The sequence below is a fragment of the Sander vitreus genome, chromosome 16 (genome assembly GCF_031162955.1).
Source record: "Sander vitreus isolate 19-12246 chromosome 16, sanVit1, whole genome shotgun sequence".
NCBI lineage: Eukaryota > Metazoa > Chordata > Actinopteri > Perciformes > Percidae > Sander > Sander vitreus.
The window spans coordinates 1226330-1238829 of record NC_135870.1 but is presented as its reverse complement, the minus strand read 5'-3'; the positions used below and the strand labels follow the sequence as shown (position 1 = coordinate 1238829).

The following is a 12500-nucleotide window of genomic DNA, read 5'->3' as shown; positions in this document are numbered from 1 at the left end:
CAGCTGTTGCTCCTGCTGCAGCTTTTTAAAATGGCTCTGCTGCTCCGCATGAATCAACCTGCCCTCAAAGACTGGTTCTGATTGGATCTCTTCCCAACAAAGACTGGTTCTGATTGGATCTCTTCCCAACTAGTCCCACAACAAAGACTGGTTCTGACTGGATCTCTTCCCAACTAGTCCCACAACAAAGACTGGTTCTGATTGGATCTCTTCCCAACAAAGACTGGTTCTGATTGGATCTCTTCCCAACAAAGACCGGTTCTGATTGGATCTCTTCCCAACTAGTCCCACAACAAAGACTGATTCTGATTGGATCTCTTCCCAACAAAGACCGCTTCTGATTGGATCTCTTCCCAACAAAGACCGGTTCTGACTGGATCTCTTCCCAACTAGTCCCACAACAAAGACCGGTTCTGATTGGATCTCTTCCCAACACACAAAGACCGGTTCTGACTGGATCTCTTCCCAACTAGTCCCACAACAAAGACTGATTCTGATTGGATCTCTTCCCAACAAAGACTGGTTCTGATTGGATCTCTTCCCAACTAGTCCCACAACAAAGACCGGTTCTGACTGGATCTCTTCCCAACTAGTCCCACAACAAAGACCGGTTCTGACTGGATCTCTTCCCAACTAGTCCCACAACAAAGACCGGTTCTGACTGGATCTCTTCCCAACTAGTCCCACAACAAAGACCGGTTCTGACTGGATCTCTTCCCAACTAGTCCCACAACAAAGACCGGTTCTCTTCCCAACTAGTCCCACAACAAAGAGTGGTTCTGACTGGATCTCTTCCCAACTAGTCCCACAACAAAGACCGCTTCTGACTGGATCTCTTCCCAACAAAGACCGGTTCTGACTGGATCTCTTCCCAACTAGTCCCACAACAAAGACCGGTTCTGATTGGATCTCTTCCCAACTAGTCCCACAACAAAGACCGCTTCTGACTGGATCTCTTCCCAACTAGTCCCACAACAAAGACCGGTTCTGACTGGATCTCTTCCCAACTAGTCCCACAACAAAGACCAGTTCTGACTGGATCTCTTCCCAACTAGTCCCACAACAAAGACCGGTTCTCTTCCCAACTAGTCCCACAACAAAGAGTGCTTCTGACTGGATCTCTTCCCAACTAGTCCCACAACAAAGACTGGTTCTGATTGGATCTCTTCCCAACAAAGACCGGTTCTGATTGGATCTCTTCCCAACTAGTCCCACAACAAAGACCGCTTCTGACTGGATCTCTTCCCAACTAGTCCCACAACAAAGACCAGTTCTGACTGGATCTCTTCCCAACTAGTCCCACAACAAAGACCGGTTCTGACTGGATCTCTTCCCAACAAAAACTGGTTCTGATTGGATCTCTTCTCCATTCGTCCCTCCCTAACACCTTCGTCTCATTAGTATTTGTTGACTAAGTGTCTGTTGTATTTCGTCACAGTCTTCGTCATCATATCTGACTTTTTATTTAGTTTTCGTCGGTGAAAAAGGTTCGTTGTGATGAAAGTAACACTGGTTTATAGTTCTTCTTTCATTATTTTTGTTGCTTTTCCTAAAGTTTGTCTGCTGTCTATAAAACACGAGGGTCAACAAACAGCATCAGTCCTTGTTGTACGTTATTTTAATAAGATCCAAACAATTAAAAGTCCACAAAGAGAATAAAACTTCTCCGTAATCATTTAAACGTGTTGTTGTGTTTTGGCCGCTGACGGCAGATCTGACGGCATCGTCAGCAGTTCATCCACTTCCTCCTGAAGAGCTGCGGCTTTTTCATTCAGCAACATCTGGAACACACACAGACCACATCTGGAACACACACAGAGAGAGACCACATCTGGAACACACACACACACAGAGAGAGACCACATCTGGAACACACACAGACCACATCTGGAACACACACAGAGAGAGACCACATCTGGAACACACACACAGAGACCACATCTGGAACACACACACACACAGAGAGAGACCACATCTGGAACACACACACACAGAGAGAGACCACACCAAACACACACACACACACACACACCACATCTGGAACACACAGAGACCACATCTGGAACACACACACACACACACACAGAGAGACCACATCTGGAACACACACACAGAGAGACCACATCTGGAACACACACACAGAGAGAGACCACACCTGGAACACACACACACACACACACACACACACACACACACACACACACACACACACACAGAGACCACACCACACACACACACACACACACACACACACACCACATCTGGAACACACACACACACAGAGACCACATCTGGAACACACACACACACACACACACACACACACACACAGAGAGAGAGACCACACCTGGAAAACACACACACACACACACACCACATCTGGAACACACACACACACACACACACACACACACACACACACACACAGACCACATCTGGAAAACACAGAGAGACCACACCTGGAACACACACACACAGAGACCACACCTGGAACACACACACAGAGACCACATCTGGAACACACACACAGAGACCACATCTGGAAAACACACACACACACACACACACACACACACACACAGACACACAGAGACCACATCTGGAACACACACACAGAGACCACATCTGGAACACACAACCAAACAGAGACCACATCTGGAACACACACACAGAGACCACATCTGGAACACACACACACACACACACACAGAGACCACATCTGGAACACACACACAGAGACCACATCTGGAACACACACACAGAGACCACATCTGGAACACACACACAGAGACCACATCTGGAACACACACACACAGAGACCACATCTGGAACACACAGAGAGAGACCACATCTGGAACAGAGACCACATCTGGAACACACAGAGACCACACCTGGAACACACACACACACACACACACACACACACACACCCCCCTACCTGATAGACAAGCACACCGTCATTATTAGCCTGTAGGAAAGCAGCGTGAAGTTCATCTGGTAACACCCACCTTAGCGGAGGCCACGATCTGATTGGCTTGCTTCTTGAACAGGTTTTCTATCGTGCTGGAGAGAACAGCTGGGTCAGCGTTCGCCAGGTGACTCAGCGTTTTATAGCCGGCGTTATACAGCTGCTTCGCTCTGGACTGGAGAGAAAGAAACAAACTATGTTAGAAGTTGTGTGTGTGTGTGTGTGTGTATATATATATATAAATATATATATATATATATATATATATATATATATATATATATATATATATATATATATATAAATATATATATATATATATATATATATATATATAAATAAATAAATATATATAAATAAATATATATATATATATATATATATATAAATAAATAAATAAATAAATAAATAAATATATATATATATATATAAATAAATAAATAAATAAATATATATATATATATATATATATATAAATAAATAAATATATATATATATATATATATATATATATATATATATATATATATAGAGAGATGTGTGCGTGAGTTTTCTGAAGCTCCATTCAGACTGGATTTCTGTCTGCAGTGGAGATGAGGTGATTTTTTAAAGTGAAACTTCAGGTTTTTAATCCTGTCTGATGGGAACAACAATCTTTGAAACTGGTCCGGTATTAACCAAGAAATAAACTGTAATGTAACATTACGTTTGGTCCACTAAAAGTGCTGTTTTTGCCACTGACAGGCTCAGATTATTTTATTTTGTGAATGAAACAGCACCAAAATCCCCATCACCAAACCCACCAGACTCCATGTAAATAATCAGGACTTTTAGCGTGTATAGAGCCAGCATATCTCCACCAGACTCCATGTAAATAATCAGGACTTTTAGCGTGTATAGAGCCAGCATATCTCCACCAGACTCCATGTAAATAATCAGGACTTTTAGCGTGTATAGAGCCAGCATATTTCCACCAGACTCCATGTAAATAATCAGGACTTTTAGCGTGTATAGAGCCAGCATATCTCCACCAGACTCCATGTAAATAATCAGGACTTTTAGCGTGTATAGAGCCAGCATATCTCCACCAGACTCCATGTAAATAATCAGGACTTTTAGCGTGTATAGAGCCAGCATATCTCCACCAGACTCCATGTAAATAATCAGGACTTTTAGCGTGTATAGAGCCAGCATATCTCCACATGTAAATGGGTGAATTAAGGGTTTATTTCAACCAAACCAGAGTGGTGATTGTTGGAACAGTGGAAAGATGAACCAAGGTGGCTTTTGATAGTTTGATTTAGTTTCTGTCCACTTTGAATGAAGTGTGTTTTACGATGATAAAAGTCCTGATTATTTACATGGAGTCTGGTGTAGTTTGGTGATGGTGATTTCAGGGGCTGTTTCATGTTAAACTAAAAGGATCTTCCTCTTTAACTAAAAGGTCTATCTCTGTAGGGATCCTTTCCCATAATGTTGTCAGACACTTAGAATAATAATCTGAGTCTCTCAGCAGCAACAACACAACTTTTAGTGGACTCCGTTTTACCCATTAATGGTAAATTGCAGCTTGTTTCTGGCCTAATACTGGACCAATTTCAAAGATTGTTGTTCCATATCAGTCACTTAGGCACAGAAACATGGGAACATAGGGTCCAGGATCAAAATCCCTGCTCTGGTCAGTTATTTTGACTTATTTTGACACTGACCTCCATGACTCCGGCCACCTCCATCAGGGGGATGAGTTCGGCCTTCACACAGTAGCTCAGCCGGCGTGTCAGCTCCGTCAGCAGAGCTTTGAACGGCCACAGCTCCTCCAGCTCCTGATAACACACAGCAACAATCACTCACACTGACTTTCTCCCCACGTTCAAATCCTGTCTAAAAACTAGGGATGCACCGGGTGCTGGATTCGGCTGAATATATTCTGGGCGTGTTTTGCATCTGCATGCATTTTGAGCGCCGTGTACAGCGGACGGGTTGGGTTTAGGAAACGTGACACGCCCTGACAAGTCCTGTGTTTGACCCATCCTCCCCCCCGACCAACCTCCCTACGCAGATTTTCCCCCTTTCATACTACTCGCTACGGCAATCTCAAGGTAATGTAAGTCAATGGAGGCCAAACGGCGTTGATAAACACGCTACAAAGGGAGTATGCGTCTTGATAACACGCCAATAATGGCATACTAATTGGCGTGTCACACATACGCCACTTCATGAGATCAGTCTGAAAGTCAGAAGGATTCACCCTGAGGAGAACATGAAGGTCTGGACCAGATTTCATCCCAATCCATCCAACAGATGTTTAGATATGTCAGTCTGGAGCAACATTATCTCTTAAACCCAGAGCACACTTAAACTCTAAACCTTGGCTGGCTGTCAGAGGGTAAAGTAAGTAAGTAAGTGAAGTTTATTTCTATAACACATTTAAAAACCAAGTGCTGTACATAGTGCATTAGCCACAGGGAAATAAAATACACTTACAAATCAGTGGTTTAGGCCAAAACGACATCAAAAGACAAACCCTGAATTACAAACATAGCAGAGTAAGACGATTACAATGCCGGGAAGGCCAATGTAAAAAGGTGAGTTTTGAGCTTGGCTTTGAATATCACAATAGAAGAGGCATTTCTGATTTTTGCTTAAAGCGTAACTCTCACCTAGGGTCTTTTTGTGAATGTACCTGAGTCAAACTTTCGTTCAGCGCCACTTTTAAGATGGACCATATTCTGGTTTTTGGGTCAAATGGCCTTTTGAATGGGAGAGCTAGGGGCACCTTGATGCTAGCCTCAAAATATCTGTTTAAAGCACTAAGAAGGCTCGACACAACCAACACACAACCTCACCAGGGGCTCTACACCTTAACCAAAGCATCCTGGTTGTGTTCACAGAGTTTACTAAAAAGAAAGGCTTTTTTTTTGTTATTTAACCTTTATTTATTCACTGAGAGGCAGCCTCTCTTTTGCAGTCTGATCTGATCACATTCATACTGGAAGCTGCCCAGTACTACCACAGTCTGGTCTGATCACATTCATACCTGGAAGCTGCCCAGTACTACCACAGTCTGATCTGATCACATTCATACTGGAAGCTGCCCAGTACTACCACAGTCTGATCTGATCACATTCATACTGGAAGCTGCCCAGTACTACCACAGTCTGATCTGATCACATTCATACCTGGAAGCTGCCCAGTACTACCACAGTCTGATCTGACCACATTCATACCTGGAAGCTGCCCAGTACTACCACAGTCTGATCTGATCACATTCATACCTGGAAGCTGCCCAGTACTACCACAGTCTGATCTGATCACATTCATACCTGGAAGCTGCCCAGTACTACCACAGTCTGATCTGCTGGCCACTGAGCAGCTCCACTGGAGCAGTTGGGGGTTGAGGGCCTTGCTCAAGGGCACCTCAGTGGTGGTAATGAGAGAGGGACAAGTCCTGCTCTTTCACTTTCCCCACCCAGATTTTATCCCGTTGGTTGGGGATTGAACCGAGACCCGGTCACAAGCTCTCTTCTCTAACCTCTAGGCCACCACTGCCCCTCAAATGGCCTTTTGAATGGGAGTGCTAGGGGCACTACTATGATAGCATCAAAATATCTATTTTTAAAACACTAAGAAGGCTCGACACAACTGACTATATTATACTGACTCGGGTACATTCACAAAAAGACCCTAGGATGCATTTTGGCGAGAGTTACGCTTTAAGCCGGGACCGTGGGACATGTTACAAAGATGTATTATTATAATTATTTATCATTGTCAGCAGACCTTATTCGTCTTATTTCAGATGTTTAGTGAGAGGGGGAAACCTGTGTGAAGTGCAGCACGCAGGAGCAGAAGGCCGAGGACGAGCTGAGCAGGCTCTGGACGAAGCCGCGACTCAGCTGGAACCGCTCAGCGACGCTCCACAGGTTGGTGTCCTTCAGCAGAGAAAACAGCACCAGAGCCAGATACATCCGCCTCACTGGCTCCATGTTCACACCCTGAAACAACAAGACACCAAACCATGTTCACACCCTGAAACACCAAGGGTCCTATCTTGCAGCCGGCACAGCGCAGCGCAAAGCCCGACCCAAGTGTCTCTGCTAGTTTAAGACCGACCCAGTTGTCAGTTTCCCGTCCAGCGCCCACGTCGTTTAAACAGCTAATGCACCTGCTCCCATCTGTGGCCCAATGGTGGTCTTACAGGGAGGTGTGTTCAGGTACATTCTGGGCGTGCTGGTCTTACAGGGAGGTGTGTTCAGGTACATTCTGGGCGTGCTGGTCTTACAGGGAGGTGTGTTCAGGTACATTCTGGGCGTGCTGGTCTTACAGGGAGGTGTGTTCAGGTGCATTCTGGGCGTGCTGGTCTTACAGGGAGGTGTGTTCAGGTGCATTCTGGGCGTGCTGGTCTTACAGGGAGGTGTGTTCAGGTGCATTCTGGGCGTGCTGGTCTTACAGGGAGGTGTGTTCAGGTGCATTCTGGGCGTGCTGGTCTTACAGGGAGGTGTGTTCAGGAGCATTCTGGGAGTATTGCTATCTTGAGGCAGTGGGAAGTGATGGCACCATTGACCAACAAAAACCTGGTCTAAAGTCAATAACGCAGCATTTCATTGTTATTTTAACAGAGCATTAGTAAAATGCTCCTAGGCTCGTGCACAGCACGTGCACACTATGCTTGTTACACACACAGGGACGCACAGCAGCACACACACATGCAGAAGATTACAAATACAAATATTACGGTGCAGATCCTCCATCATAACAGCAATGCTCCAAGGTCCAAACGCGCCTGGCTTTTTAAAAGGGAATGGGAGATGATCTCCACCACCTCCATGTTCACATGGAGAAAGTTAAGAGTTAAACCTAGTGTCTCTTACCTTTCTCACCGTCTGTCCAGCAGCTTTTCTAGCGATGAAACTCTCTGGCACTCCGACGGCTGCAGACATCTTCTGCTCCGTAGCAGACAGCAGCGTGAACTGCAACAGGAACACACAACCACGCCGTTTACACAAAGCTCTGAGAAAACAGAGACGCTATAAAGTCCTTCAGTGGCTGTGTACCTGTCTGAAGAACAGCATCCAGTCAGGCTTGCACTGTGCGATCATGTCGTACGGGGTGACCAGGTAGACCAGGTGCAGGAAACTGTTGAGCAGCAGACCCTCCAGACCTTTAGAGAGGTCTCTGTACAGCACCTCGCTGTAGCTCAGATCCACCGAGCCTGAGGAGACACACAGCTGCACTCAGACTTCTGTACACCCGACATTAAACACACCGACGAGAGACGACACAATGGGCAGCTGAGGCTCGTCTACACTACAACGTTTTCATTTTAAAGGCCGATTTATGCTTTTGCGTTAAATCGACGTAGGTACAGGGAGATACCGACCATACGGCGTCGCCTGACATGCACCGATAGAAAAAATCACTTATAAGAGAGAAAGAAAATTGTGAAAAAATCGTAATACTTCAAGATTTAAAATATTTATATACACAGTATATTTATAGAAATGAAGGAAGGTTTTTCACTCATTTGTCTGCAGCTTATTCTGTTAAAAACATGCAGAGAAAATCAGCCACAGCCACAGACTCACAAACACACACAGACTCACAAACACACACAGACTCACAAACACAGCCACAGACTCACAAACACAGCCACAGACTCACAAACACACACAAACACAGCTACAGACTCACACACAGACTGACAGACACACACACACACACACACACACACACACACAGACACACAGACACACTCACTCTCACACACACACACACACAGCCACAGACTCACAAACACACACAAACACAGCTACAGACTCACACACAGACTGACAGACACACACACACACACACACACACACACACAGCCACAGACTCACAAACACACACACACAGCCACAGACTCACAAACACACACAGACTCACAAACACACACAGACTCACAAACACAGCCACAGACTCACACATAGACATACACACACACAGCCACAGACTCACAAACACACACAAACACAGCTACAGACTCACACACAGACTGACAGACACACACACACACACACACACACATACACACAGACACACAGACACACTCACTCTCACACACACACACACACAGCCACAGACTCACAAACACACACAAACACAGCTACAGACTCACACACAGACTGACAGACACACACACACACACAGACACACATACACACAGATACACACAGACACACTCACTCTCACACACACACACACACACACACACACGTTACCTTTATAAGTGGCTCTCCCCAGCTTGGTGACCTGCAGAGTTTGACCACCGTGAGACTCTGCAGTCACGGTGATGAGATGTTTGTCCTCCAGGAGGCCGACTAACCGCTGCACCGTCTCCGTCAGACTCGTCTCCACACACAGCTGCTTCTGCTGCACAAACAGCAGCGTCCCGCACAGGAAGTCCTTCATCTGCTCCAACGAAGTGGTGATCTGCAACAAAAACACATTCACAATCAGTCGCCAAGATGTCTGCTTCGCTGGAATCTGCTCACATTTCAACAGTTACGTTTTTACATGTTTTAGTGTTCAAAAAAGTCTTTATTTTTCCAGACTGTCTGTCTGAATTAGTCTATATCGACGACGTTCTACTTCCGGATGTGCGTCCCCTTCCTCTGTCTCTGTGTTGGGGCTCTAACCTCTGGTGGATTTGTGAGGACTATGGTTAACTGCTCCTCAGATCTCTGCAGGGTAAATCCAGACAGCTAGCTAGACTATCTGTCCAATCTGAGCTTTCTGTTGCACAACTAAAACTACTTTTGAACGTCCACATGTTCCACCAAAACAAGTTCCTTCCAGAGGTTATTTAGCAGAGGCACCGTGGCTCCCACCCAAGACGATTGTGGGACTAGTCTGAATATACCTGTGTTCACCCTCTGTCTGAGACCAGTCTGCTCTGATTGGTCAACATTTCCGGAGTCTTTGTGGTCTCTGCCTGTGTACAGTGTACAGTGGTATATATCAAGACTTTATACGGTGAAGAACCAAGAGGAAATGATGTCTCATCCCTCTAAAAACACATTTGCCCGTTTCCTCTCTCCTGGCGTCTCTCCCGTGCTGAAGGGAAGCAATGAAGGAAACGGGGATTCAATATTAGGGACGTGAGACTCAGCTATGGAAACCCAGCTCGGTATGACGTCACACGCAGCTGAGAGCAGAGAAAACTGTTAAACTGACCTTTGTTTGACCTTCTTTTAAATATGTTAACCTCATTATTTGAAGCTTTGGCCACGTTCAACACAAACATCCAACATTATAACATTGTGGATATGACAGAAAATATTAGGCTTTATTAATTGTATTTACATTTAATCCAATGAGCGAGAGGATGAGACTCAGGAGGCCTTTTCCCTCGTCGTGCATCAGGTTGCTGTAACAGTTCTCCATCGGGGCAGACACAAGTGTTTTAGCCTGAGAAAAAACACAACACAGGTCAACACAGGAAGTACTTTAACCTACTGTTATCTCCCAATTTAAATATTACTCTTAGGGTCCTATCTTGCACCCAGTTCAGTGCAAAGCCGACCCAAGTGTCTTTGCTAGTTTAAGACCGACTCAGTTGTCAGTTTCCCATCCAGCACCCACGTCGTAAATAACAAATGCACCTGCGTCCATCTGTGGCCCATGCTGGTCTTACAGGGAGGTGTGTTCAGGTGCATACTGCATTTGATATACTATGATATACTATGTATTGGGACATATTAAATCTTGTCCTGTCATAGTAATGGTAGTATGGGCATTGCAACACAGCCAGTATCTCTCTCAAAGCGCTCCTCTTCCAGGAATGAACAAAGCTTGATAACCCCTCCCCCCTCTTCCTGCTCTCAAACACAGCCAGCTCCACTCTGTGCACACATTTCCTTGTTCCCTCCCCTTCAGAGCTACAGTTTGAAGAGGGGTGTAACCAACATGCAGGGGAAGTACAACAGAGTATCACTGCTGTTTTTACATCAGAGCTCAGACTAGTTTCACTCAGACAGTCGTTGTCACTGAGCGAGAGGTGAAATGGAGCAGAAAGGAGTTCAGCTGGACCGGGAAACCTTCTCTTGTTCCATCTGTGTGGATCTACTGAAGGATCCGGTGACTACTCCCTGTGGACACAGCTACTGCATGAACTGTATTAAAAGCCACTGGGATGAAGAGGATGTTAAGTACAGCTACAGCTGTCCTCAGTGCAGGAAGACGTTCACACCGAGGCCTGTCCTGCTGAAAAGCACCATGTTAGCAGTTTTAGTGGAGGAGCTGAAGAAGACTGGACTCCAAGCTGCTCCTGCTGATCACTGCTATGCTGGAGCTGAAGATGTGGCCTGTGATGTCTCACCGGGAGAAAACTCAAAGCACACAAGTCCTGTCTGCAATGTCTGGCTTCTTTCTGTGAGAAACACCTTCAGCTTCATTATGAATCAGAGACATTCAAGAAACACAAGCTGGTGGAGCCGTCCAAGAAGCTCCAGGAGAACGTCTGCTCTCGTCATGATGAGGTGATGAAGATGTTCTGTCGTACTGATCAGCAGCTTATCTGTTATCTCTGCTCTGTGGAGGAACATAAAGGCCACGACACAGTCTCAGCTGCAGCAGAGAGAGCTGAGAGGCAGAGAGAGCTCGAGGGGAGTCGACAAAACATCCAGCAGAGAATCCAGGACAGAGAGAAAGATGTGAAGCTGCTTCAACAGCAGGCGGAGGCCATCAATCTCTCTGCTGATAAAGCAGTGGAGGACAGCGAGAAGATCTTCACTGAGCTGATCCGTCTCCTGGAGAAAAGAAGCTCTGATGTGAAGCAGCAGGTCAGATCCCAGCAGAAAAGTGAAGTGAGTCGAGTCAAAGAGCTCCAGGAGAAGCTGGAGCAGGAGATCACTGAGCTGAAGAGGAAAGACGCTGAGCTGAAGAAGCTCTCACACACAGAGGATCACAACCAGTTTCTACACAACTACCCCTCACTGTCACCACTCAGCCAATCTACATCCAGCATCCATATCTGTCCTCTGAGCTGCTTTGAGGACGTGACGGCGGCCGTGTCAGAAGTCAGAGATAAACTACAGGACGTCCTGAGAGAGAAGTGGACAAACGTCTCACTGACAGGGACTGAAGTGGACATTTTACTGCCACAACCAGAGCCCAAGACCAGAGCTGGATTCTTAAAATATTCACGTGAAATCACACTGGATCCAAACACAGCAAACACACTGCTGTTATTATCTGAGGGGAACAGGAAAGCAACACTACGTCAAAAACAGTCTTATTCTAGTCACCCAGACAGATTCACCGAAGAGCTGGCAGGTCCTGAGTAGAGAGAGTCTGACTGGACGTTGTTACTGGGAGGTGGAGATGAGAGGGAGAGGAGTTTATGTAGCAGTCGCATACAAGAATATCAGCAGAGCAGGGAGGTCGGATGAATGTGGATTTGGACTAAATGACAAATCTTGCGCATTATGTTGTGACAACAACAGTTATACATTTTGTTACAACAAAGACCAAACTCCCGTCTCAGGTCCTG

General features: G+C 45.7%; 1 protein-coding gene and 1 pseudogene across 4 annotated transcripts in view; one reads left to right on the top strand and one right to left on the bottom strand.

Moving 5' to 3' along the window:
- Positions 1–1600: 1600 nt before the first annotated feature.
- helq (helicase, POLQ like) overlaps positions 1601–12500 on the bottom strand; it is a 27454-nt gene continuing 16554 nt past the window's right edge. Inside the window, exons 8-15 of one of the 4 annotated variants that reach the window (XM_078271314.1) lie at positions 10313–10417; positions 9229–9439; positions 8023–8180; positions 7840–7938; positions 6790–6963; positions 4678–4791; positions 3009–3143; positions 1601–1803 (exon numbers count right to left, since the gene is read on the bottom strand). In XM_078271314.1, the coding sequence (XP_078127440.1) occupies positions 1768–1803; positions 3009–3143; positions 4678–4791; positions 6790–6963; positions 7840–7938; positions 8023–8180; positions 9229–9439; positions 10313–10417 (1032 nt within the window). In that variant the 3' untranslated portion in view covers positions 1601–1767. Of the gene's footprint in view, positions 1804–3008; positions 3144–4677; positions 4792–5452; positions 5494–6789; positions 6964–7839; positions 7939–8022; positions 8181–9228; positions 9440–10312; positions 10418–12500 lie in introns of those variants that run through there. The other 3 variants (XM_078271313.1, XM_078271315.1, XM_078271316.1) reach the window with 3 other exon arrangements.
- The window catches only part of LOC144531274 (tripartite motif-containing protein 16-like), a 1855-nt pseudogene continuing 344 nt past the window's right edge, over positions 10990–12500 (top strand).